We start from the raw sequence: 26,908 nt of genomic DNA, 5'->3' as shown, positions 1-26,908 counted from the left end.
CCAAAATTGCTGTCTCTGTCATCGGTTTTCTCTCAAAAAAGCAATAATAAATCAAAATGTTCTGTCAGCCACAAAATGATTCCATTAAATACTACAACTCGTTACGCTAAAAAAAGCCCTCCCACAGCACCATCAATGGAAAATCTAATGGTTACAAGTCTCAGAAAATGCTGCCACAAACCATTTAATTATCAAATCTCAAAGTTTTTTTATAAGAAACTAAAATAGTAAAAAAAAAAATTACATATTTGGAATCACTGAAATCATATTTTCCTAGAGAACCATGTTGCCAAGTCATTTTTACTACTCTAACTCCGAAGAAAGACAATTGCGTAATTGCTAATTGTTTCACTATTTATGAGTTTAAATTTTTCTTATTTTCCAATTCATTATGTGTTGGTTACACATGAAATTATGGAACTTACTATTATTCAAAGATCTATTGATTCAAATTAACTTTGTTCATGGGGAGAACCCCTTTAAGTTAGCGCTCATTCCAGATAACCTCCAGGCCCTCGTCTACCTGCTCGTCCGTTCCAATATCCATAGAGAATGTTACAATTATTTCTCCTAAGCCATTAATTGGAACCTGTGAGAAATTGTGTGTACAAGGGGAGGAAAGCGTGCTAAAACATGAAACTTTCCCATAATTAAAAGTTGTCTTTCATAGGGTAAATGTCTATTATTTTGATAACTATTACATAGGGTTGGCATTAAAGGGTGTTTAAACTTTTGCTGGTGAACAAAACAAAAACCGCTCCCTCCACACTTTAGCGGCTGAGTCTGGGTATTGCAGATCCGCTCCTATTCACTTCACTGTCAGATCCCCAGTGATCAGCAACCTATCGCCTGGATAAGTGATAACTTGCCTAGTTGTAGTCCACAGTGGACGGAGGTGTGCAGTTGGTTATATCTGACCGCCGCAGGAGCTGAGAACAGCTGATTGATGGGGGGGGTGCCCGATGTAAGACCCCCACGGATCTGATATCCACGATAGGTCATCAGTGTAGCTGTAATGGAACACCCCTTTAACACAGGTCATATTTTCATTTTTTTCTTGCTACAAACAGCCAGTGGGATTGCCATATTTTCTACTGCAGGTGATCTGACCACGTATCATTCTTTTATTTTGGTGTTTCTTAGACTTTAATTAATGACCTGGATCGGAGTACAGGCCGGTATCGAGATGAAGTCAGCCTGAAGACAGCAATCATGTCTTTCATTAATGCGGTTCTTAGTCAAGGAGCCGGTGTGGTAAGATATATATATATATATATATATATATTTTTTTTTTTTTTTTTTTCATTTTTGCAACCTCCTGCTGTTTCATCAAAGTAGCTAACATTTGGTATATTTTTTCTGCATTCTGCAGGAAAGTTTAGATTTCCGGCTTCATCTCCGATTCGAATTTCTAATGTTGGGAATTCAGCCAGTAATTGATAAACTCCGGGAACATGACAACTCTACACTCGATAGGTAAGTCTTGTGGCTGACCGATTGTCCCCAACCTTTGTTGTAGGTTTTGTTGCTTTATTTTATCTTCTTTTTGTCTTACTTTATGGCCGCTCTCCGACAACAGCGCTCAAAGTAGAAAGTTACTCTCCAAGACTGCAACTGTAGGGGAACACCATGTAAATATAGACTTTGGTTAGAATAAAGTGACAATTTCTTTGCCAAAAGCCATTTTGTAAGTTCTTTGGTGCATAGCCTAGCAATGGCTCATGGAAAGTTGGTTGTGACCACCACCAAAATTAGCACCTAACATAATAAAACTTCATAAAAGTTGAATAAATATTGTACACATCCTCTACTGTCGCACAGCTAATGCCTATGGACCCTTTTTGAGGCAATTTTTTAATTAACTTTATTAAGCACATATTTGGCTAAAAATACATTTTTCTATTTGGTGACATTAAAGCTTTTGCACAGTTTGCCTTCTATAGTCTCTGCCTATTAATGGCTGCAGAATTAACTGGGAAACCATTAGTGACCTCCTTCTGATGGGAGAGTTTAATTCTTATCTTCTTCCTTCTGAGCTTCTCTCAGCTGATCTTTTCCCTGAAAGGAGTTCTCAAAAAGAATGAGTCCCATCAGGACTATTTCACTTCTGGATTCTCCGTTAACTTCTGCAACTAGCAGTAGACATTCAAATACAGAGGCTAAGGAAGCAGAGTACAATATTTTTAATGAAGCTCAATTGCAAAATTGATTTTTAGCCGAAAAGGGAACCTGTCATCAGGTGTCCCATTATTAAACGGACGTCAACACATTTTGTCCTTCCTAATTAGGATTCTAATGATTAGTTCCATGTTACCCTGCATCTTGGAAATACCTCTGAAAATGATATTTATTAACTGCCTGCTTGTTTGTTACTCTGCGCCATATTGTCTGATGGGCATATATGGGCCGACATCTGTTATTGGTGTTTTATTTTATCCCAGTGCTGCAAAGAACCTTTAATATATAGTAGAATTTTACGGAATGAAAAAAGTACTCTGAAGTGTAGTCACATATAATCCTTCCATACTTGCAGGCATTTAGATTTTTTTGAGATGTTGAGAAATGAAGATGAACTTGAATTTGCCAAAAGATTTGACCTGGTAAGTGTCTCGATCTTTGCCATTCAACAGAGGGGGGGGGATACATCATGTTCTCTGATTGTTAATCTGTGTGTTTCTTACTTGCTCAGGTTCACATAGACACTAAAAGCGCAACTCAGATGTTTGAGCTAGTAAGGAAGAGATTAACGCACTCAGAGTCCTATCCGCACTTTATGTCTGTACTTCATCATTGCCTCCAAATGCCTTGTAAGTATGCGAGCTGTGAATGTATAGTGTCGGTTATGGAGAAGTCATGCAGATTAATGTTAGAATATTTAGATAAGTTGTGTTGTTTTCTATGTTATTAGTATACTGTTTTACTCCACTTGTGCTGCCACAGCCAAAGAATATACATTGCTCCTACTGGGAGGGAGGGATAGGGTGGATCGGGTACAGTACAATGTTATGAGGATGCTACAAGGGGGATTCTTTAAGGCGTCCAGGGTGGTAGCTGTGGCATCGAGTTGTAGTGGTCAATCTCATGGGCAGTATGTTTGCAGTACAGCAGAGCTGTAGCAAATGTGTTTGAGACAAAGTTCAGCTCTACTGTTCTGTTGGTTACGTCTCACACTGGTAGTAATACCCCTTTTATTAAAAATAAGCACTGGAGGCAGATTCTCAGGGAGATTATTGTCCGGCCCATAGTCCCAAACAGCTCATTTACCTATAACTAAAGCGTGGATATCTCTGGAATAAGACATCAGATCACAGATATCAAGATATCATCTTATTCAGCTTCCTATGACCTGCATGCCCATATAGATGGCATACAAGGGTTGATTCTAGTGACAGATTCACTTTAATAACGAATTCCTCTTTAAATATATGGAGCAGTTTCAAAGGAGTGACTGGGCAGAGGCATATCTCTTCAAAATATAGGGGTCCTACGGTACAGTGTAGAGAAACTTCTACCCATATCAAGAGACTGTAACCGTTAACAGAGCACCATCTTGTGTTCACCCAAGATACTCCCTCAGCATAAGACTGCAGCTGTTGTGGCTCTAAAACTGCTATCCTGCCTTCTAGTCCTCCAGCTGTACAGTAAAGGGGTTTTCTGACTACTCTCCCTCGGTTACTGCCACAAATGATGGCAGACTGACCTCTAGTCTTCTGATCCTGCAGTCAATCAATGGTTGCAGCGGTCAGGTGACGGGTTGTTTTAAATCATCACTAACAGTATGGAGGTAGATTTTTTTTTTAAACCTTATGGGTTGCTGCTGTCAATTTTTGAAATGAGCCGTATACCCCCTCTTTAATTTTTGACCCTACTAGGTTAAGTAATCTGGTAATATTACGATGATTCTGCAGACTCTGACCCAGTTTGCACAGCAAATCTGAGCTAAAGCCACTAAGCTATTTCTGAGCACTAGAACGCTTTAAAACATTTTTTATGGATAGTCGTCACATAAAGTACAAGATGGTACCCAAATTGTTAAAAATTATTTTGAAAAATCTGACCTGAAAACTGTTTTGTAGTGATACATTTCCTTTTAAACGCCATCCAATAAAATGTCAACGAGACTTTGAAATCACAAGTTTAATAAAAAACACAACCTGGCACCAGACCTCCGATAAATCTGTCTTCTTGGCCGGCTCTGTTATTCTCTGTTTTACATATTTGCTACGTGATGAATTATTTATAGAGCGCTTCTGGTGACACTTGGTGGCAATTGTTTTCTTTTTCTTCGGAGAACACGATACATTATCTGTAGATACTTTGCTTGCTGAAGGTCATGCCCTTGTCCTCGGAGAATGTAACATTTATTCATGTCTTTGTCCCTTTATTCTTTTGGAAAACAGATAAACGAAGTGGCAATACTATACATTACTGGCTCCTCCTGGATCGGATCGTTCAGCAAATTGTGATCCAGAATGACAAAGGCCAAGATCCCGACATCTCTCCACTGGAAAATTTCAACGTTAAAAATGTTGTTAGAATGTAAGCGACGATCGTTAGAATATGTCATATTTAGTCATTTCACTTGTTTTAAAAACAAAAATGCTTCTTATGGAAGGAAAACTAATAGCTATGGACCAGGCGGAATCTATTGGGTCGTTACTATCATTTTAAAGCTACTGTAGGTTCAAGCCACAATTAGGGTTAGTGTTCAGCATTTAAAGCAGGACCGTCTGCAACCTTATATGTCCAATGCAGGGGCTGACATACCATTGGTGCAACCTGGGGTCCAAGAGCTAAAGGGGCAACTACCTTTTCCAAATTAGGGGAAATTATGCATTACGATGAACAATTAGACCACATAGGGTCCATATATTGTTCTTGCACCGGGGACCCCTTCTGTCTGTCCGTTTTTGGTCTAATGTGGCAATTATTAGATGTGTAGAATATGTCTATACAGTTACATACTTTTGGTGGACCAATGTTATTCCATCTCCCAAAATGTAATACTCGAGGGTGGTGTAAATCTATCCCTGTTTTGTGGTTGAACGGAACGTTAATTTTTTTTCATTTCTTTTGGTTCCTAAACCGCCACCAGTACTTGTTACTTAAATGGCTTGTACCAAGATTTGAAGTTGTTCCCTATCCATAGGAGAGGAGATAATTTCCTGACCGATGGGATCCTCCGTGATCCCTAGAATGTGGCTCTGAAGAGGTCCGCTCCATTCATTCCCGAGAGGAATGCTGAGCACTTTGCTTCCCAATCTCCGGCTGTCCCATGAAGTATGAAAGGTGTAGAGGCTCATGCATTCTCGACCTCCGCTCCATTCAACTGTGGGCTCTACAGAGACCCCCAGTGATCAGGCAGTTAGGAAATAACTTCACATCTGGTAATAATCCTCTAACCCCTTTTACTTTCTAAATGAGTCCTCATATGTAACAGTAGGAGCAGAATTGATTACAAAAAAATCATTTCAGTCCCCACACGTAATAAATCTAAATAATCTTTCTGTAGTCAAGGAGGTGGAGCTTCTCAAAAAAAGTTGAGGATGGCCATGACCTAAACCCCAGTGCATTGGGCTTCATTGATGTCTTCTGAAACTTGTCCAGAATCCCTACAAGAGCTGCCTGTAGATCACCGCAGTGAGGGGACAGGTGGAGTGCAAGGAGTCCTCTGTATTAATTTAATGCTCCTCTCCTCCACACGGCACAACATTATTGTACCATTTGGATTACTAGCAGTGAAGACTACTTATAACGTAGCACTGGATGTGCAAATGTCCGACCTGTTATATGTACAACAGCCCTTGTTTTCCACATTTACAGGGCCCTTATGGTATCTTTGATTGTTTCATTTCCACACAGGCTGGTTAACGAGAATGAAGTGAAGCAGTGGAAGGAGCAGGCTGAGAAGATGCGAAAAGGTAAATGTACGATGCTCTGCTATGTCCGTCAGTCCCATAGATATGAGTAGAGCTGTAATGCTCATGTGTGACCATTGCTTCATTCAACAGGTGAAATGAGGACCCAAGTTCTCGTGATGGGTAATCCCAGTAATTGAGCCCCCCGGCTATCATACATTACTCACTTATTCTGTAAATTGGACTTTTCTTTTTAGTTAGAATAATTTTATAGTCTCCATTTGATAAACTGTAATATCGCAGCGCTACCCGGACCGCTCACAATTCTATTTTATAAAATTATAGCGGTTTTCCCATGAACAAACTTGATTTTAATAAATAGATGTTGGAATAATAATGATTTCCACAATTTGATGTGTTTAAATAAAATGTCCCTGTGCTGATAATCTTATAAATGTGTCTTTGCTGTGTACTGTGTAATGGTCGTGTCTGACCATACAGAGACATCAGCTGTGATCCCGTGCTGTAATGTCTGTTTACTCTTTTGTGTCCTCTCCTCCCCAGGAGCTGTCGTATTATCAGACCATGTTCTTGTACAATCAGCCACAGCCATTACACAATACACAGCAGGGGCACAGTTATAAGATTTCCTGTGCCGAGATACTTTTTTTTCGATACATCCAGTTGTGGAAATTATTATTATTTCAAGAGCTATTAAATTAAAATGTACTTTGTTAATGGGAAAACCCCTTTAAAGGGGTTGCCAGGTCAAAACAGATAAGCCTGCACTCACTCTGTGTGACTGCAGACTTAGAAATCCCCCCAGCACACGCACTACGCATTGCGGGGATTTGCTGGTTTCAGACCGGAGAACGAAGGGTATGTATGAGTTATACATACCCCAGGCCAGTGGGCGCCTTCTCGCTCTCCATACACTTGTATGGAGCGAGGCTGCGTACTCTAGTGGACACGCCCACTGGTCGGCCGCGTACTCTAGTGGCACACGCCCACTGGTCGGCCGCGTACTCTAGTGGGACACGCCCACTGGTCGGCCGTGTACGCTAGTGGGACACGCCCACTGGTCGGCTGCATACTCTAGTGGGACACGCCCACTGGTCGGCTGCGTACACTAGTGGGACGCGCCCACTGGTCTGCCGTGTCACTAGATGGGGCACAACCTCGTTCTCCATACACTTGTATAGAGCCAAGACCCACTGGCCAAGGGGGTATGTACAACTCATACCCTCCGGTCCCTGTTCTTAAACGGCGAATCTCTGAAGTGTGCAGTGCGTGCACAGTGACTGCAGACTTATCGGTTTTGGCCGGACAACCCCTTTAATCCATTGTAGAGCAGGGCTGACATATTTGTGCGTGCAAAATAAAAACCAACCGATCCCGTGACTTTTATCCCTTTATCCCATTTCAGAGCATCATGAGCTACAGCAGAAACTGGAGAAAAAAGAGAGAGAGTGCGATGCAAAAACTCAGGAGAAAGAGGAGATGATGGAGACACTGAACAAGATGAAGGAGAAGCTAGAAAAGGAATCTACAGAGTGCAAGCAAGTGAAGCAGCAGGTGGTGGAGCTCACAGCACAAATCCAAGAACTGAATAATGTAAGAAATCCCAACCATTGACATTACCAACTATTACATTTATAGAACATGTGAAAATTACAGACGTGGCCTCATTAGAGACTTGTAGCTGTATCCTGACACAGCCACTTTAAGAGGAATATGACAAAAAAAAATCTATTGTTTAAATCAGATTGTAAATTTATTTAGATATAGTATTGTGCTGCAACGAATTTGAATTACAAAAAAGTAATAATCTTTCAATTTCCACACTGTCCACTAGGTCTTAAATGTATACTTCCTGTCCTTTACAGAAGAGTTTTCAGCATTCTCATTATTATCACAGAAAGGATTACAATGTCAGATAACACATCTATATACAGTACATAACTCAGGTTTGTCATGGTCACAGCTCACCTCATCCCCCCCCCCCCTCACAATGATCGTTGCCCAGATCAGAGCATGCTTAGAAAACTCTCCTATAGAATGAGTCAGTCAATTTACTTCCTCGTCTGTTCAGCAGCCGCATTGACTCTGGCTCATTCTACAGGAGAACTTTTTAAGCATGCTCTGATCTGGGCAAAAGATCATTTTGCAGGGAGGTGGATGAGGTGAGCTGTGACCATAATGAACCCAAGTTTTGGGAGTAGAACTATCCTACTATTTACATATATTTTTATGACTTTTTTCAAAAATTGAAATTATTATCATGTAAAGGTGAAGTATCTCTCTAAGTTTAAGATTTCTGGCCTTTCTTAGTGAATTCATTATTTCTATTTTGCTTTTGCAGCGAGCAATCTGTGCTCCCATTCCGGGAGGACCTCCTCCTCCACCAGGAGCCCCAGGTGGTCCGGTACCTCTGCTTCCTGGAAATATGATGCCACCTCCTCCTCCACCGCCACCACCTCTACTTGGAGGAATGGCTCCTCCACCTCCGCCACCTCCTCCACCAGGAGCTCCCCCTGCACCACCAGGACCTCCACGTTTAGGATTTATGTCTGCAGCTCCTGGACCTCTATGTTCATCACTGAAAAAGAAAAATATCCCTCAGCCGACCAACCCACTTAAATCCTTTAACTGGAATAAACTTTCAGAGGTGCGTATAGGGAGATTGTATACGTCCTTATGTAGGAATGTATCCTCACTAAATATTTCTTCATATAATCACCTGCAAACATAACTGTCAGGCAACCGGTTCTCATGATAGGTGGGTGGTGGAGGAACCCCTTTACATATTGGTTTTGAGACCATGAGCTCTTAATATATCTTTACTTTATTAAGGATGTTTCTTTTTTTTTTCTTTCCTTTATAGAACAAACTCGAAGGAACTCTATGGACTGATATTGATGATACCAAGGTGTTCAAAATATTAGATCTAGAAGATATTGAACGGACTTTCTCCGCGTACCAAAGACCACAGGTAGACTCACTGCACAAGTTCACTGCCATTAAACAGAACTCATCTAAATTGTGTAGTAAAGTGATAAAAGGAATTTTCTAAGTTAAAGGGGCTGTCTAGCAAAATTATGTTTCATTGTATGTGATATATGTCAAGTTTCTCGTTTTTGGTGCACCTCTCGCCGACCAGGCAGCTCCATCTCAACGTTGGCCTTGATACAGCAGAGAGCTCCCTTCTTCTACTTGCTGACTCACGATGGGGACGGGAGCTGGTTGAGACAACCCTCTTACCTGTCCCTGCCAATTTAGAGACAGGAATGTCCCCCTATCTCCCAGCCCTCTTTAATATGTGCTAAAACAGAAAGGAAGAAAGCTTCTTGATGTGTCCAAGACCAACATGGAAGTGGTGATACCGGAACAGCAGGAGAGGCGCTGAAGTCGGGAAATCTGAAAGCAATATGTTTATTAGCAAGTACAGTTAAATCCAATTTCACGTACAACGAATATAATTTTTGTGATGTTGGACATTCAGAATTTTATATCCTGCAGAAAATTACTAACTTGTTTGTGTATAGTATCCCATAATAGAGAAAACGCTAGTAACATTTGAGGTTAAAGAGAATATGCATCAGAAAATGGCCACATTTTGCATTTATATTATATTTATTTATATTACATATTTTTTTTAAATGTTTGGTACTTTTTTTCCCTCATATCTTGTTCTGTATTAAAAAATATCCGTAATCTTGCAATAATCACACTGGCCACTGGAGCCATTTTAGACTCGTACATCCTGTTCTTTAAGAAAGACTACTGTATTCCGCAGGCTCTTTCTTATCCTACATAGGCAAGATTACAATGGCTGCTCACATCTCTGTACACAGCTGATAGCACAGGATCAACCAATCACAGTAGGAGATGTCACAGCTCACCTGCTCCCCCTTCCCATCCAATTACATTTGCACACACTCATGATATGCTTCCATACAAAAGATAGCGTCTGCGGCTAATGTGCAGATGCATTTCCTGAAACAGGAATTAGAAGTCTAGAATAATCCCAGTAGTCAGAGTAAGAATTGCAAGATTTCTAATTTTAATACAGATTGTGATATCGGAAATAAAAAAAAACAAAAAACATTTATCGTAAAAAAAAAAATAATCATTTAAAGGGGTTGCCAAGTCGAACTCGGTAGATCTGCAGTCACTCTGTTGACTGCGGACTTATGAATCCCCACAGCACACGCGTTGTGTGCTGCGGGGTTTCGCCAGTTTCAGACCCGGGACTGGAGAGTATGTATGAGTTAGGCTATGTGCACACGCTGCGGTTTTTGCTGTGGTTCCGCTGCGGTTTTGGCCACAGCAGATCTGCAGCAGTTCTGCAGACAGTGTACAGTAGCATGTTATCCTATGGGATTTACATTCTGCTGTGCACATGCTGCGGACTTTTAACTGCGGAAAAGCTGCAGTTTTGAATCCGCAGAAACAATTGACATGTCAATTCTTTCTGCGGATTCCGCTGCAGTTTGCCACCTATTCCATTGTCCAGGTGGCAAACCGCAGGGCAAAACCGCTGGCCAATCCGCAGGTAAAACCGCAGGTCATTTTACCTGCGGTTCTGCAGATAAAAATCTGCAGACCAATCCGCAGTGTGTGCACATAGCCTTATACATACCCCCGACCAGTGGGCATGGCCTCGCTGTTTATACACTTGTATGGAGCGAGGCCTCTCCCTCTAGTCTGACATGCCCACTGGCCAGACGCGTCACTGGCAAATGTATGGAGCAATGCTGCACCCACTGACCGAAAGTATGTATAACTCATACATACACCCCGTGCCCAGGACTAAAACCAACGAATTTCCGCAGTGCGCGTGCTGGGGGATTCCTAAGTCTGTAGTCACACTGAGTGACTGCAGACTTACCAGGTTTGATTGGTAAATCTACTACAAAGTCTAGTTATCCTTCTACCTGGGTTGCTCTTTATGGAGGATAGCATTTGATCATTTATTGTATTCATAGTAGGTTATCTATTAACAAGGGATAAATGATCAATTTACAAGACCCCAGTCCAGTGGTCACGGACAGGACCCTCAAGGGCGGAGACATCATTGGTGCAACCGTAAAGGGGCCAATCCATTTCCATGTCTAAAACAGGAGGAATTGTGCATTATGATGAGCCCATATACTGTTCATGCACATGGGCTTCTGTCTGTCTCCGCCTTGTGTACTTCCTCCTATGATGGCTTTGCGCTGGGCCTCCACATCAGAAAAGCCCCCATGGATTCCAGCAAGTTCCCATCTTGAATATTGACGTGGCCGCTTGATCAGGGTCCTGTGAATATATTCGCTAATCTATAATATACTGTATACTACTGTTATATGGTGTGTAACTAATTTTCTTTATTGGTGTAGGGCTCATGCATACAACTTTATTACTGCTGTCTACAAGCACCGAGTTGCTCTGTGCCATTATATGGCACCCATACTATACTTCTATATGTCTCTGCATATTCAGGAATTCTTTTGTGAGAGTTAAAGGGGTTTTTCAGGATTGTAACATTGATGACCTACCCACACCTAGGACCTCCACCAATCTGCTCAACAGCACAGCGCTGGACACTCTTTAGTGGTTGAACTCGGTACTGCAGTTTTGATCACATTTATTTCAATAGGAGCTGACCGCGATACCGAAGGACGGCCACTACACAGTGTTCAGAGTTGTGCTGCTCTGTACAATGCGTGTCCAGCTTCTGTGGGAGTTGCAAACTGCTGATCAGTGATGTTTCCCAAAAGATCTGCTATTGGTGACCTAAATCCTGAAAAAGACCTTTAGCATGGAAAATGCAACATGCTCCATGAGTAGCTGTATTATGGCTAATGCATTGCATTTGGAGGCACCATCCAGCAATGCTCGTAGTGTCTACCCCCATAGTAAGGAGCTTTGCCTTTTGCATGAGGTCTTAGGTTTAGACAATTGCAATATTGCACCAATTAATCAGCACGGCTAAGTTTACCGATGCAGCAGATTTAGGACCACCGCCAATCTACCTGTGCATGATGTGTAGAATTAATCGAATGTCTATGAAGCTTGTAGACCATCTCTTCGCTTTCACAATATATTGACGTCACGGAGTCTGTATTTTTACCTAACGGCTCTTTGCTGCAAGCGTTTACCTAGATAGTTCTACATGTTGCTGATCTGCTTTGGCCACTTTCTATCTCCTATCTCTCTAACTTGCTGCCGCCGCCGAATTGCACGCAATGATTGCCTTTCTTCTCATTGCTTGGCTGCTGACTTGGCTACAGGATTTCTCCATGAACAACGGCATCAAGCAGGTGAGTCCACTGCTGTGACCATGTCTGGCACGTCGTACCACTGACTGCAATGGTTGTACGTCTGAATTGTCTGCGCTGCTCATTGACAAATTTGATCCAATCCATTCTGGTAAAATTGACAATTGTGTATCTGGACTATACCGGCTATCTGGTGTCCACCAATTTACAGCCATATTAGTTTTGATTAACTGTTTCTGGTTAGTTGTAATATGTTTTTAGATTAGATATTCCACAGTCTTTATCGGACGTGGATTCCATTCAAAGCCTGCCGGGAATGTCTTATCTTACATATGCCCCTAGACGTGACCGAAATAAGCGGCAGACATCTTCCTTTCATGATATTTCTGCACAATCCAACATAACTATTGCAGAGTAGAAGCAATACGCAATGATCATGTGTTAAGAGGTTTATTTTGCGCACACAGGCGGTCTTCAGAAGAGAGACATTTAGGGCTCCGGTACCGTACTCTCGAATTTTATCATTTAAGCCTTTGCATTTATAACACATCTAATATTTTATTCTTGTAGATCCTTTTTCTTTTCTTGGTGTGACTCGTTCAGTCGTCTGACTAGGGATTGGGCATGGCTTCAGTGGCGCCTGCAATTTACTTAATCCATAATAAACAATATAATTTCAACCTATTCAGCAGCGACAGAACTAAAACCTTTAGGGACCCGTTACAAAGTCAGGGCTTTGCATCTACTACTTTGGCTCAACAGGAATATTTCAGGGGCTCTAGGGGCTCCAAATGAATAACTTTCCTGGTAGGGGTAATAAGGCACAAATTTAACCATCGCATCCTGGCTGCAAATGGATGTTCCACCACTGAGCAAAATGTTTATGTAAATGAGGCTACAAATACCCGATTCCCGGCCAGTGCACCATCGATCCTCGGCATTATTTCATGCCTAATCTCATGGGCTTGACACCTGCTTATATATAGACATAGGGATGCAGAAGAGACAATTCAAGGTCATAGGAGTGACAACGGGTGAATGAAAGCTAATTTTCTCATTCAGAAAAAAGACATTTACGTCAAGAATGTAGAGATGAACTTAGCTTTTACTACCCCGCGTAATTAATTTGGTGCTTTCACATTGCGTCTAGGGTCACGTTCGCTGGTCCTTCGCGGCATATGCCCGAGACGGATAATCAGACCTAATAGACTGCGTCTAGTGTCCGTCTCCCATAGGCGTACAATCCCGAAAATAATGCACCTCAGAGCACACGTTTGGTCTGTCGGCTACCGTTACAGTCTATGGTCCCATCGGTGCATACGTCCGGATCCCTTTTGCCGGGTGTTTGGACGTATGTCCTGATGGGACCAGCGAATGTGACCCTAGATGCAATGTGAATTAACACTTGGGATACATTCACACTAAATTTTTTTCATGAGGGCAAACACAGAGAGGTTTTTCAAGTGGAAACACTTGCAGGAAACATCAGCACTAGTGATGAGTAAGTACAGTGCCTTGCGAAAGTACGACTCCATCAAACCACACTGAGCTTGAGCTGTTTGTCAAGGAAGAATGGGCAAGAATTTCAGTCTCTCGATGTACAAAACTGATAGAGACATACCCCAAGCGACTTGCAGCTGTAATCGCAGCCAAAGGTGGCGCAACAAAGTATTAAGTTAAAGGGGCCGAATAATATTGCACGCCCCACTTTTCCGTTTTTGACTTTCCACAAAAATTTAAAATAACCAATAAATTTCGTTCAAATTCACAATTGTGTTCCACTTGTTGTTGATTCTTCACCAAAAATTTACATTTGGTATCTTTGTTTGAAGCATGATATGTGGGAAAAGGTGAAAAGTTCCAGGGGGCCGAATACTTTTGCAAGGCACTGTATACTCGTTGCTCATGTGATCTCCGAGTATTCTGGCGTGCTCGGAGATTTAGTTTTTGTTGAAGTAGCTTTATGACTTACGGCTGCTAGACAGGCTGAATACATGTGGGGATTCCCTAACAAACAGGCAATCGTCACATGTATTCAGCCTGTCTGCAAGTCACAAATCATGCAGCTACGGCGACAAACTAAATCTCAGAGCACGCCAAAATGCTTGGAGGACACCCAAGCATGCTCGGGAAAACCCGACCAACGAGTATACTCACTCATCAGCACCTTATTTTTCCTGAAGCGGTTTGAAAAATGTCTTCTAGCGTCGTTTGGGAACAAATTGTCGTTTTAAGGTGTTTTTGTCTTTATACTAAAACACTCCAAATGACTTTGTGGTGTCTTTGTATCTTTTCGATTGACTTGTCTTTGTAATTATGGACCTTCTTCTTATCAGAAACGGCCTGAAGAACGGTCAGATCACTTTGCATGTGAACAAAAGTCTTTTTTACATAGAAATTCATATGTTCATTCTTCTGCACCTTTTCTAGGTGTATTACGAAGGGATCCTGCCCCAAATTTGCCTACAAAAAAAGGTCGTGTGAACATACTCTAACGCTCAAGTTGAGCCCCCAGTCTTTATTAGAATCAGATACTAGAATTCTACTTTCCCAGAAAGAACAAAGTTGTGAAACTATGAACTTTGCAGATATTTTAGCAAATATTTATTTTGCTGCTTATTTTTCATTTAATAGTCATATCAGTTGCTATAGGGCAGTTTTTCTGCAAACGGTGAAACCAAAGGGGTAGGAGCAGGAGAGAGTCGGCTGTATCCATAGCTCCATATTTACTATGATAAAGACACAGGAACCCCCATTTCTCCAGCATTGAACAGTTATATCATACAAGTAATTGTTAAACCTTATGTCCTGGTGAGAAGACCAATAAGCTACTTAGACACTACTGAAGTCCTACCTGCACCCAGCTCAGAAATCTGAAAATTAAAGAAAAAGCAAAAAAAAAAAAAATAAATCAAAAAACATAAATCCCTTAACACACTATACAATTCCCTTTTTTTGTGTGGAGTGAAAATAACGGCCTTTTCTAACTTTGACATTATCTGGAAGAAATTAACAATCTTTTTATTTATTAAATGACCACTAAATCCAAAAATATAAAAGTTCCCAAAATGCGCCAAGAGTCATTTTTCATGTTCTTACATTTTATTTTAAAGGACATTTTTCCAAAAGGTGTTATAATTTAGGGGATATAATGCTAGGCTATGCCATCAATGTCCCAATTAGTAGAGGTCCAGTTGCTCTGACCCCCAATTACGTGCTAGGTCATAGTGCTAAGAAAGCCATTTTTTTCTAGACAAGTTCATGGTCAGCCACAGACCATAATGGGGCAGTGTAGCCTCTGAAGAAAGGCAAAAGAAGCACTTGCCACCACTGCTACTTCATTTTAGCGATTGGACGATCCTCTATCGAGCTGACCTTGGTGACATATCTTAGCGATAGGTTAGTCTTATTAGAATTCTCCATTTTCCTTGATTTCTTGCCAGTGATATCTATAACACTGCCTGAATAGGCCAAAATCCAATGCATTTGTCCAGTTAAACTTTCCCAATAACAATATGACCAATTCTTCTGAAATTACCATTAGCTTTCAATCTGCCGTAGCAGTATAATTATTTTGCACAGTCCTACCATAATATCAAAGTATTTTTGGATTAGTGGTCTTTTCATGCACCTATGTAGCACGTACCAGTCAAGTAGATTACAATTTAACGCTTTTGCTTAATTTGTGGTTTGTTTGTTTTTTGTTTTTTTTTAGAAGGAGACCGATTCCAATGAGGGTACGCTCGGCTCGAAGAAGGTGAAGGAACTTTCTGTGATAGATGGAAGGCGAGCGCAGAACTGTAATATTCTTCTCTCCAGGTAAGTGACTACAAAACAGATTTACAGAGAATGTGGGAATCTTTTTACCTGTAGTCGATCTAATATTCAGAATATGACATTAATTATTTACCTATTTGGCCAAGCAACTATAAAATAGCTCTGATCGGCCCCGTGTATGCAGATAGTACTCATGTCCTATCAATTGCATGAAATCTAGTTTCATGTAATTATTAGATTTGGAACAAGGCAGTCAGTAATGACCACTGGTAGTGATTACCCAGATTAAGTTTTTGCAAATATTTAACAATGCAACGTTTAACACTTTTTCTAGTCGATTGTGAAGGGCACCCGTGGATACTTTTATTTGACGATTTGTAGAAGGGGGTCTCCATTGGTTGGAGTCTGATCGTTACTCAGACATTTCTCTATGACATCGCACAGAAAGAGGGGTGTCCCTCGGGATGTGGACTATGTTATCGAGTAGTGAAATTTAAGAGATAAGAGAAAGTAGGTGTAGAAAGAAACGAGGCGAGCCAGCTGCCACAATGTTGGGTTGTCAGATGCAAACTCTGCAGAAAATAAAGTTCATACCCCGACTTCGTTATCTCTGGCCACGAGCAGACTACACTGAGCCTGGAGACATTCTTCTTCTGCTATGTATGCTATTTTTTGTGCAATGAGAAAAATATTTCTGTGATAACATATTGAAATCAGACGCCACTCTTCACAGGAGACATACGTATGGTCACTGGCATGTGATTATGTTTGCCTAGCTGAACATTACCAATTATACCGCTGAATACTGGCGTGTTCTTGTGAAATAAATACACGGGACGGTGATTTTTTTTTTTTTTTGCTTGTTGCCAATAATAATCATTTATTTCAAACATGCTCTTTAGGATGTTGAGAAGGTTGTGTCTGGACCCATAGGTTTATAATTGAGGTCATACACCGCTCTGGGCACTTTGCTTATGCCGGATTGATCGGTGCGGTTCTCAAGACCCGGATTTTCGCTGTTTGACAGCACTATACAGCCCCTCCGATGCCAACAACACGTGAAAATGGAGTGAAACCATACATGAAGATTACACTTTTTATAGTTGGGAGTATCAGCTGAAAAGACTATCCCCAATCTAAAGGATAGATGATGGTGGCCCATGTGCGCGCAACTGCTCCTTCCATTCTTTATGGAGCTGCCTGACATTGCCAAATACAATGCTTAGCTTTTTCCGGCAGCCCTATAGAAGATAAAAACAATGGTGAGACACAAACCATTAACTGCTATTTTTTTCTCTTGGAATTGTGGGGGGTTCCAGCAGTTGGACCAGCACTGATCTACAAGTTATCACCTATTGTTTGGAAAGTTGATAAAGTGTTGTTACCATCAATAAAAGCTACGTTCTGAAGCCATGATATTTTTTTTCTACATCTTGTTTCACTGGTAACCAGTTTTCTGTTATCATAACTGAAATGCTGGATATACAGTATGTTGCCCAATCTAAAGATCAAAAATTCAGTAAAATATAAAAAGTATATTGACAGACACCATCCCGACACAAGCCAATAGGACACCCTTTTAGTCTCCGTTGGGTGTATAGAGCCTATGAATTAGTTTCACTTGTGCACAAGGAGTTTTCCAAAAAGTGTGAACAGAGTTTTAAACAGCCCCCAAAACAGCTTTAGGCTGCTTTCACATTGCATTCTGGAACTGGTTCGGTGGCCCCGTTGGGGCTTGTGTCTGAATCAACCACAAAATGCGGTTTTGACTTATGCACCAACAGAGCCATAGACTGTAATGGTGCTGATAGAGCAAACGTTTGCTTGGTCGTGCATCATTTACAAGCATAAACGCCTACTGGAAGGACCCTCAGACACGGTCTACTGTATCTTGGTGTCCCTCTCCAGTAAGAGTACACGCTCGAAAATTATACATGACGGAGCGCACGTTTGCTCTGCCAGCACCATTATAGTCTGTGGCCACGTTGGCGCATACGTCCGAATCCCGTTTTGCAGGGGGGGGGGGGTGCAGACATAAGCCTGAACGCAATTTGAAAGCACCCTTAGATGGCTGTCATCCGAATGATGGTTTGGTGAATTGTTCAGCCAGCATCCATCTCACCTGACTGTCTCCTGCACAGTAGTGCTCACTTTGCCGAGAGCTCCTGTGTCCTCTGTGAGAGAGCCATGGCCAGACTCCTCCTGTGGCAGTTTATCACACGGAGAACAATAGGATGCTAGATCCTTATCTCCCTTATCTGTCCCCCATAAACTTTAGACTGTTGGTCACACTCATCAATATCGGCGGGTTCAACCAACATCTCCTGAAAACCATGAACGATCTCATTTCATGTCCTGTTAAACCCGATAAATAGAAAAAACAACTCTATATTTGTAAATCTGAACTGTGGTGGTGTTCGTAGGTCAAGTAGTCTCTCTGTGCCGTGGACAAGATCTCTGGGAACCCAGTCTACTGGCAGCAGCACTGTACAGTACAATTTGTCCTCCTGTCCAGAATACAGAGTAGATGAAAGAACTTTTCATTCCCGGTCCCCGTGCTCCTCATTTTCTTGAAAAATTTCCAAACCTCCCACTTTGCTGGATAAAGAGAAAATCCATCCTATTTTAGATGTTCTACAGAACCCGGGCTAAAAATAGTCTTGGCTTTCTTCAGTTCAGATCTCCGTTTCCAGCTACTTTGTTTATTAAGGAAATCATCAATAACTTTCTTCCTGGTCACTACATGTACCATGAACGCAGACTGACGCAGGCCCCGCTGTATGATGAACGTGGGAATTGGGGTTTCTTTTTTCTTCCAATTTCTACACCACACCCACGAAAATCAAAGCACAGCAAAGCATATCTACGGTCACGAAAGGTTTATTACTTCCTGCACATCTTGGTTTTGCTTGACGGACATTATTCTGATGGCTGAACGTCAGCAAAAGCTGGAATGTAGATATAATCATGGACAACTGGGTACATTCATTCTTCATGTTCACTTATTTCCCAAGCTCCTTAAAACGTAGGATCACCTTATGTGAACCTATGACATTATATTAGGAATTGCTTAATTAACAATTCCCCCATTTGTGATTTCTATTGTCATTGTTTCTACTACATTGGGGCACTGGCACATCACTACCAGATTTCTCCCCATTACGATTGATGATTGACTATGTAATAAGTCCATACAGGGACGTTTAAGGGTCCTGTACATCAGGACAATGCAAACTTTATTCTGATCATTCTATCCCCATATATTTGCAAATTGTTGGCAGCATGAACATCCTGTTTCCACAGGCAGATTTTCCACCAACGACGATAGCTTCTGGTGTAAAGGTCATCAGAAAGACTTCTATACAGAGATTGAGACGGCAAAGAATGCTTGGAGATTTCAGCTCTGAAGTATTGTTAACGCAGTTCTGGACTATAACTCAGGCTGTAACTCGTATCTGTAAAAGAACAAAGCTTTTAGTCACCGACTTACATAGAATAATTTTGCATTTGTACTATTATGTTGTAGCACTTTCATGTTTAATGCTATCCATTAAAGCGACGGATACTACTCGTCCAATTTTTACGGTCGTGTGCACAAGCCCTTAGGCTCCTGAGTTCAGGGCGAGAAACCAGTGGCCAGTCCATTCAGAAGTTGAAGATGAGTGTCTGAACTGGCCTTAGGGCTTATTCACGCTCTGCGTTTTACAGTACCAGTAAAGTGGATGCGACTTCTGAAATCTCATGCACACGCTGCTTAGTTCAAATCTGTAAGGAAAAAAAAATATCAGTGTTTTTTTCATATCTGCAGCAAGTCAATTCTTTCAACATTTTTCACCCATTTAAATGACTGGGGAAAAAAAGCATAAAAAAGCAGCAGTTTTCTTGTCGACACTATTGGTTTACCTTAAAGAGGTTTTCCCATTATACACATTAATGGCACATACCGTATATAGTCTCCACCTGAATGTAGTAGCTGCAAAATGGGGACTGACTGTCGCCCTGATAAATGTCCCAAAGACAGAGCCATGCCATCCCAACCCCTTGTATTCCCTGATCTCCCAGGTAGCAAAATTCCCTTTAACTATATGATATCTCCTCAATTAAATCGGGGACGCAGAGAGATCTGATCTCTGTGGCTCTTGTCCATGCTGTGGTTACAGCTGAGCCATTTGGTCACCCAGTTTCCATTTAAACTAGCTCATTTTTTCACTGCCATTTCACGATCTCCCCAAGTATAATGGGGAATGCAGATAAAGCGGGGTGTTTGTACGTTGCGATGGAGATGACCTGTAAACCAGTTTGTAACAGCCTGTATTAATCCGTCTCTTGCCCTAATTTCTGAGACTTCTTGGAATGATGTCACGGCTGCACGAACCAGACATCAAGTGACCTCTTATCCTTGAGTCTAGCGGATCCAAATGTAAGAATATTCCACTTTACATTTTTTTTATGTCCCTGATCTAATGAAATGCGTTTTTGCTCATTTAATTACAATTTATTGTTAAAACTGCAAGTGTATGGAACAGGATACCGATGACTTAAACACTCTGCACTGCGGACTTTATTAAATAAGTTCTTCTGATAAATCCACATGGACTGAGTCTGCAGCAGCCTTATAAGATGTGCAGCTCACATCTGCTGAGATGCTGTGAATGTTTCTGCCCTCGAATACAGTGGCGTTGCATGTTGGTGGCCACAGAGGTGGTTGCAAAATTTGAAAAGAGAAAAAATAAAATTGCCAGTGGTGTCTTAAGTGCAAATGAAGTAGTGCACATGCCCCACACCTCTTGCTCGATGCCCAACATTTCCATTCATGGTCCACATTATGACGTATCTGGATCAACATGATACTGATACTCCACAGTGGTGGAGCAGAGAGCAAAAACCCCTTGACCCACCAATCTTCATCCTGGAAGCCTACAGGAGACACTGTCCTGGTGAATGCAGCACAGTGGCATCACTGTATGGCGGCGCCTATGTCGGCCCTCTGTGTGTGTGCAGGAGGAAGAGCACTCTCAGTCATTTGGATTAGGTGAGCATAATCTTTGTGGGGTTGGCACAAAAGTAGTAATACCTTTGGATTGGGCACTCAAGGGACATTGATTCTTTCAAAAGGGGGCTTTATTACTAGATTGGGGATGCAGTTTCTGCCTGGCCTCAGGTACTGGCAAGCCATGCTTTGCCACTGCTCCAATAGGCCAGCGCTGATGGCATCATCAGCACTAATCTATCACAAGGCAGTAGGGGGTAGGGGTGTATCTCAGACTTCTAAAGTATAGGTATGATTATTATACAAGTGGCACTTGTCTACATGTCTACATTGGAATACAGTACATGGTCATCCATTCTTTTTAACATAGTTGGTCCAGGCTCACCACTCATATGTGTGTGTGCCAAGATGGGGATGATGTCCACATACCCTTCTAACGCACATGGAAAGGTTTTGTACAGGATTTAAAAGGAGTCTTATCGGCACAAAATTAATGGTCAAACAGAGCACAGGCAATTGGTGACCCTTGGTGCAGCAGAGCATCTCAGTGCACCTTCCCACCTACTTGTTTTAAATCCTTCTTCGTTTTTCTATGATTATTGTAAAGCCAAGAGCGGTCCGTGAAGGAAGAGGAGGTAAATATAGATGGAAAATAAGTAGGTGTGAAGGTGTACTGAACTACTCTGCCACGCCAAGGGTGCACTGACCGCCTGTGCTTGGTTTGAACGGTCATTTTGTGCCGACAATTCTCCCTTTAAAAAATTGGATGAACTGACTTTTAACAATCAGAAGCTGAGAGCTCAAGGACTTTGAGTCCTTTTCTTATTTTCATTTTTAACAAACACAACGGAAAGTCCACCACAATGTAAGTACGGAGCTTTCAGCACCCCTTCCTAAGTAAACAGATCTTGACGTAGTGAACCTTGAGCTAGAGCTAGTGGCGGAAATTAAACACCTAAGGGATTATTTAATAAGCCGCAATTGTTTTTAGTGATTAGGTGATGACCTCTTTGATCTGATGTCTTCCACTACCCTCTCTTAATTCCACAAACATCCTTAAGCTATTAGCTTTTGCCAAGAATAAAGCATTTCTCCATATCACGTGCCGGTTCATACACAAGCCTCCTTGTTCTGTTAAAGATACTTTGTACATATTGATCCATAGATTTTGGAAAAATAGCAACTAAACTGTATGTAATTCTACAACATAAAATGAAATCACAGAAAAGTGTTAATAGTTACAGTAAGTTATTTTTAAAAAATTTTTGGTGGAGGGTGGTATGGTTCCTTCTATAGAACTTGTAGTGGGAGATATTCATAGACGTGTTGGAATGTAAATATCATATAGCAGTATAATACCTCAGTGTCAGCTGTCTGGTTTGGTGACCTTTTGGTGGGTGAGGCATAGCAGCAATTTACCCACACCTACATATGTATGTATATATGTTTGTTTGTTTGTATATGTATATATTATAGTGTGTGTATTTATATGATATATTTTATTTTTTTCCATTTGTCTTCACTGCAGCTGTAGACACAATCTAGCAGGATACTTTTAAATAAAGGCTGTTACCATGGTTACAGACTACAAACAAATCCAGTGTAGTCAGAACCAGCAGTCATTCTCCATTTGTCAGCCACCTCTAGCTCCCCATCTGAATGTAATCAGTATTGTTCCCCAATATTTAGAGAACTGGATAAAGGGAGAGTGTTAACACCATCCTGAGGTTGTATATTCTCACTCATGTTCCAGCCGTTCCAACCATAATAATAATAATAAATTAAAGATTTCCCCTGACCCACTTCCTGTGGAGCGAGAGCAATGAAACTTGGCACAGTTATTAGTCCTTCTCTACGTAGATGACACCTAGGGAGACACACTTCTCCCATCTCTTTAAGCAACTGTAAACACCTCGCTTGTAGAAGTCGACAGTTTCTTCCAAAAGCCACGTTGTGATTTCAGACATCAAAGTCACATCATCAGGACAATGCTTGCCCTTCAAAAATAACTTCATTGTTGGAAAGAGGTAGAAGTTCAGTGGTGCAAGGTCAGGTAAATATGAAGGATGCAGTAGAATTTCAAAGCCACATGCATGCTTCCATTTGGGCAACATGTGAGTTGTGAACCGCTGTATTGTCTTGCAGAAGGCAGACACCTTTGGTGAGCATGCCCACATTTCTTGGTTTTGATGACCTCCCGCAATTTCCGCAGTAGTGAAGCATAGTATGCCCCAGTAATCATGATACCCTTTGCTAGGAATTCCATCAATACTACTCCCTGCTGGTCCCAAAATACTGTGAAGATGACCTTGACTGCCGTGGGTTGTTAACGTGCCTTCTTTGGAGGCGGTGAGTTACGGTGCTTCCATTCCATCGACTGGACTGTAGTCTCAGGGACATGGTGATGGACCCAGCTTTCATCCTGTGTGATCAGTCTGTTAAAAATGTCCTGGTTTCCATGGCACATTGTCAATAGAGCCTGAGAGTATTCGACTCATTCCTGCTTCTGGAAAGGTGTGAGCAGTAGAGCTGAGCGAATATCTTCGGTTCCCTGCTTACTCGGCAAGCTATAGGGCTTGCCGAATAAGCTGGAGGTGGAACCCGGCTTCCTGGAGCGAGGCCGCTGAACAGCTGATCGCCGCCGCAACTGCACATGTCGCGGCTGTATCACAGCAAACAGTCTTTCTCCATGCATGTGCTTTGACTGTGACACAGCCACCACACGTGCAGCTGAGGCAGCGATCAGCTGTTCAGCCGCCACAATCCAGGAAGCCAGGTTCCGTCTCCAGCTTATTCGGCAAGCGTTTATAACTTGCCGAATAAGTGGGGAACCGAAGATGTTCGCTCATCTCTAGTGAGCAGTCGGTGAACCCAGCGAGCGGATACCTTATGCATATGAAGATGGTCTTGAATGATTTTTTCCATGGACCCCACACTAATCTTGACATTTTGGGCTAGGTGGTGAATGGTTACTCGGCAATTTTTCAAACTGGCGACCTCCACCTGCTGGATGGTGTGTTCATCAATAGAAGAGTGGGGTCGCCCTGGAATTGGTGCTGTTTGCACCGAAGTCCGACCACATTTGAATTGACGATGCCAGTTCTTGACTACATCATATGATGGGGAATCATCACCCTAAACCTCTTTCATCTCATCGAACGTCTCCTTTGGTGTGCAGCCTTTCAAGTATAGGAACGTGATGACTGCTCTGTATTCCACTGGGTCCATTATCAAACCTCACACCACTTCAGCACTTGTAAAATCAAGACAGTTATCAGTTCCGAGCTACAAATTGGCACGTAGCCTATAGCGACTTATATCATTGCACGTGCAGTTTCCGCATCCTGTGATAAATAGAAGCGGGTCAGGGGAAATCTTTAATGAAAGCCTCTCGTAATATGTGCGAAAAAATACAGCCACCATACAGTTGTGGGAACTAGCAGAAAAGAAATAAGGGCCGCTATTTACATTAGACTAACGTTGGCGATCTTCAGACAACTTTGGCCGAAAGTCTCATTTGAATGGGGGCCCCAACTCGCCATCTGTTGGGGAAGATAAAGATTCGACATGTCTGATTTTGGACTGCCGGTCCTTTTTGATCTCTAGTGATAAGTTTCCATGGAGAACACAGGAGCACTCGTGTGTATGGGGGAAACAGCCAAGATAGCTGCTGGCCAAATAATTTGCCGTAAAGTTCTTTTAATAGTAGTTCTGAGATCCATTGGGTTTAAATTGAGGGGAAAGTGCTCGTTCGCGTCACGTTCAGCACTCTCGCAGTCAGGAAATTTACATTCTAATCTTAGATTAGCAGTAAAGCATATTTGGAACATGTGCTAACCCGCTCCACAATGTGCTGGAAATTCCTCTTGTGACATTGTCGTTACCATGTCGAGGCTCAGTATGGACTTGCACAAGTTCCATGTTGTCTGTAGTCTTTGATGAGAGGTGCGATCCGTAATTACACCGGTACCATGAAGTGCATTGTGATTGGGGGGTGGGGTGGGGCGTTTGTGTCGCTAGAATTCTGCATATTTTCGTCCAATTCATTATCCAAAATTGTAGAAATTTCTGCCTAAAAATCCACTTTCTAGCAACACGTGATATATATCGGATCTCAATTAGCAAGACCTGAATAATCCGGGCTAGAATTAATATTTTTTGTTTCTTTCATTGCTAAAAAAACAGCAGTCACTAAAATGTATCTCTGAAGCTATTACAAAACTACAACTCCCAGCATGCCCTGAGTTACAGCACTTAATAGGTTATGTCATGTTTGCTTTCTCGCAGGCTAAAGTTGTCGAACGAAGAAATCAAGCATGCAATTTTGACAATGGACGAGCAGGAGGATCTACCAAAAGACATGCTGGAGCAGGTGAGGGCGATTCCTTATCTGACGCGCACCGTTGATTTTTTTCCTTTCAGCAGCAATGAAGGAAACCTCCAGCCATGATATCCCTCAACTAACTAAATTGCCTTTTGGAAATTAAATAGTGACAGATGAGGCGTAGATAATTGTGCAATGGAGAAATTTTTCCTCTGTTTATGCTGTTGAGATCTAAGGAAAAAAATATCCGATATGCATGATATATGACGCAGGGCTTGTATTGTTTGCGGTGGGCAAAAATGTGCTTTTTTTTATACCCACAAAGAAAACAATAGCAGTAGTGACATCTACAGGATAATGCATGCTATTACAAGCTGGGAAAAGTACAGAAATGCTAAGACAAGATAGGGTACTGTAGTGCGGAGCTATAATATGGTCACCATCGAGTATTATTTTATTTTATTTTTTTTCCCTTGGTGCTTCTAGGGGAGAATGACATCTAATAAGTCATACTTAGTGGTATACATAGCCATGTGGGACTGTGCGTGTCACCGTCCTCCACTCCCGGAGCATCATAATCCCATATAGCAACACTAAGGCGTGAATGTTATCACAGTGCAGACGCTTAAAGACTGTTATTTGAGCGTTTGTTACGGTATGTCAACCTGTAGATTCCCTTTAACTTCTGTGACCTTTCCTTAAATCTAAGAAAATACTGTAATTGAAAAATCTACAAATACAAGAGTAAAACACTACAAAACAAACACAACATGATCCAGCTCATACACTTGTAGGTAATACAATCCAGACTAAAAAGGAAGGAGCCTGGGAAAATTTCCAGGGAAGGGACATTTCGAGAAGCAATTGGTCTCCGAAGTCTATGGTGAAAGCGTTCTCACCCTTTCTATGTGTATGAGTGGATATGAGTTTATTTTGTACACAGTCCTATAATAAATATTCTATATCTGAGCCCCCAAAGGTGTAGTAAATCTTATGCGATTAAGTTCATACATCAAGACTTTAATGAAAAGCTTCAAAGAACTGTGTTTTCACAAATGAAGGCCAGTTTCACATGTCTGACATTGGTGGTCTTAGTACGGACTGATCACAGGTTTCCTCACCCAAACTCAACATCCCCTTAGGCCTAGATAAGGCTACTATGTTTGGGCCAGGAGACCCACTTCTGGTCTGGATATCTCGGACTGTGAATGTTTGATGTGTATCAATAGCATGTCATTTATGTATCTGGTCTACAGCTAAGAAAAGGACCGATCTCTGTTCCGTGAACGTTTGAAATGGTTATATTCTCTGTAATATCATGATTCTGGAGCATCTTTTCTTAGACATGTGCCCAACTGTTATTCCTCCCAGAAATTTATGAATAAATTGACATCTGGGTGTTGCCACTTGGAGGGAGGATGGGGGTTGGCCCTGTAAAGTCAAACACAACATTGCAATAAAGGGAATGGGAACTCCTATACTTGGGCGACTTGGTTCCTGGGAATCCAGTCCATCTGCCAAGTCAATAGTCTAGTCTCTGACCAGTGGACGGGAGGCTCGCAAACCTCTCATCTTCCAGGATCCCCTGCACAGCTTTTTATTAGCCGGGCTGGCACAACATCAATATTGCAGCGTGAATCACTAATTACTTTTTGTCAGCCTGATTGCTCAGAAAAGATGCGTCCGTGATCATGGA

The 26,908-nt window shown here is 41.8% G+C and overlaps 1 protein-coding gene across 5 annotated transcripts in view; it reads left to right on the top strand.

Moving 5' to 3' along the window:
- DAAM1 (dishevelled associated activator of morphogenesis 1) overlaps positions 1–26,908 on the top strand; it is a 214,121-nt gene that overhangs the window by 163,884 nt on the left and 23,329 nt on the right. For 4 of the 5 annotated variants that reach the window (XM_073585564.1, XM_073585571.1, XM_073585589.1 and 1 more), the window contains 12 exons: positions 1,144–1,254; positions 1,373–1,476; positions 2,534–2,600; positions 2,690–2,807; positions 4,401–4,539; positions 5,863–5,921; positions 7,285–7,472; positions 8,221–8,526; positions 8,743–8,850; positions 12,134–12,163; positions 15,837–15,940; positions 25,176–25,260. In XM_073585564.1, the coding sequence (XP_073441665.1) occupies positions 1,144–1,254; positions 1,373–1,476; positions 2,534–2,600; positions 2,690–2,807; positions 4,401–4,539; positions 5,863–5,921; positions 7,285–7,472; positions 8,221–8,526; positions 8,743–8,850; positions 12,134–12,163; positions 15,837–15,940; positions 25,176–25,260 (1,419 nt within the window). The remainder of the gene's footprint in view (positions 1–1,143; positions 1,255–1,372; positions 1,477–2,533; positions 2,601–2,689; positions 2,808–4,400; positions 4,540–5,862; positions 5,922–7,284; positions 7,473–8,220; positions 8,527–8,742; positions 8,851–12,133; positions 12,164–15,836; positions 15,941–25,175; positions 25,261–26,908) is intronic. The other variant, XM_073585596.1, reaches the window with a different exon arrangement.

The sequence above is a fragment of the Dendrobates tinctorius genome, unplaced genomic scaffold (genome assembly GCF_039654945.1).
Source record: "Dendrobates tinctorius isolate UK_male_01 unplaced genomic scaffold, ASM3965494v1 ptg000010l, whole genome shotgun sequence".
Lineage (NCBI taxonomy): Eukaryota > Metazoa > Chordata > Amphibia > Anura > Dendrobatidae > Dendrobates > Dendrobates tinctorius.
The sequence above is the reverse complement of the archived record's forward strand: the minus strand, read 5'-3'. Positions and strand labels throughout refer to the sequence as shown.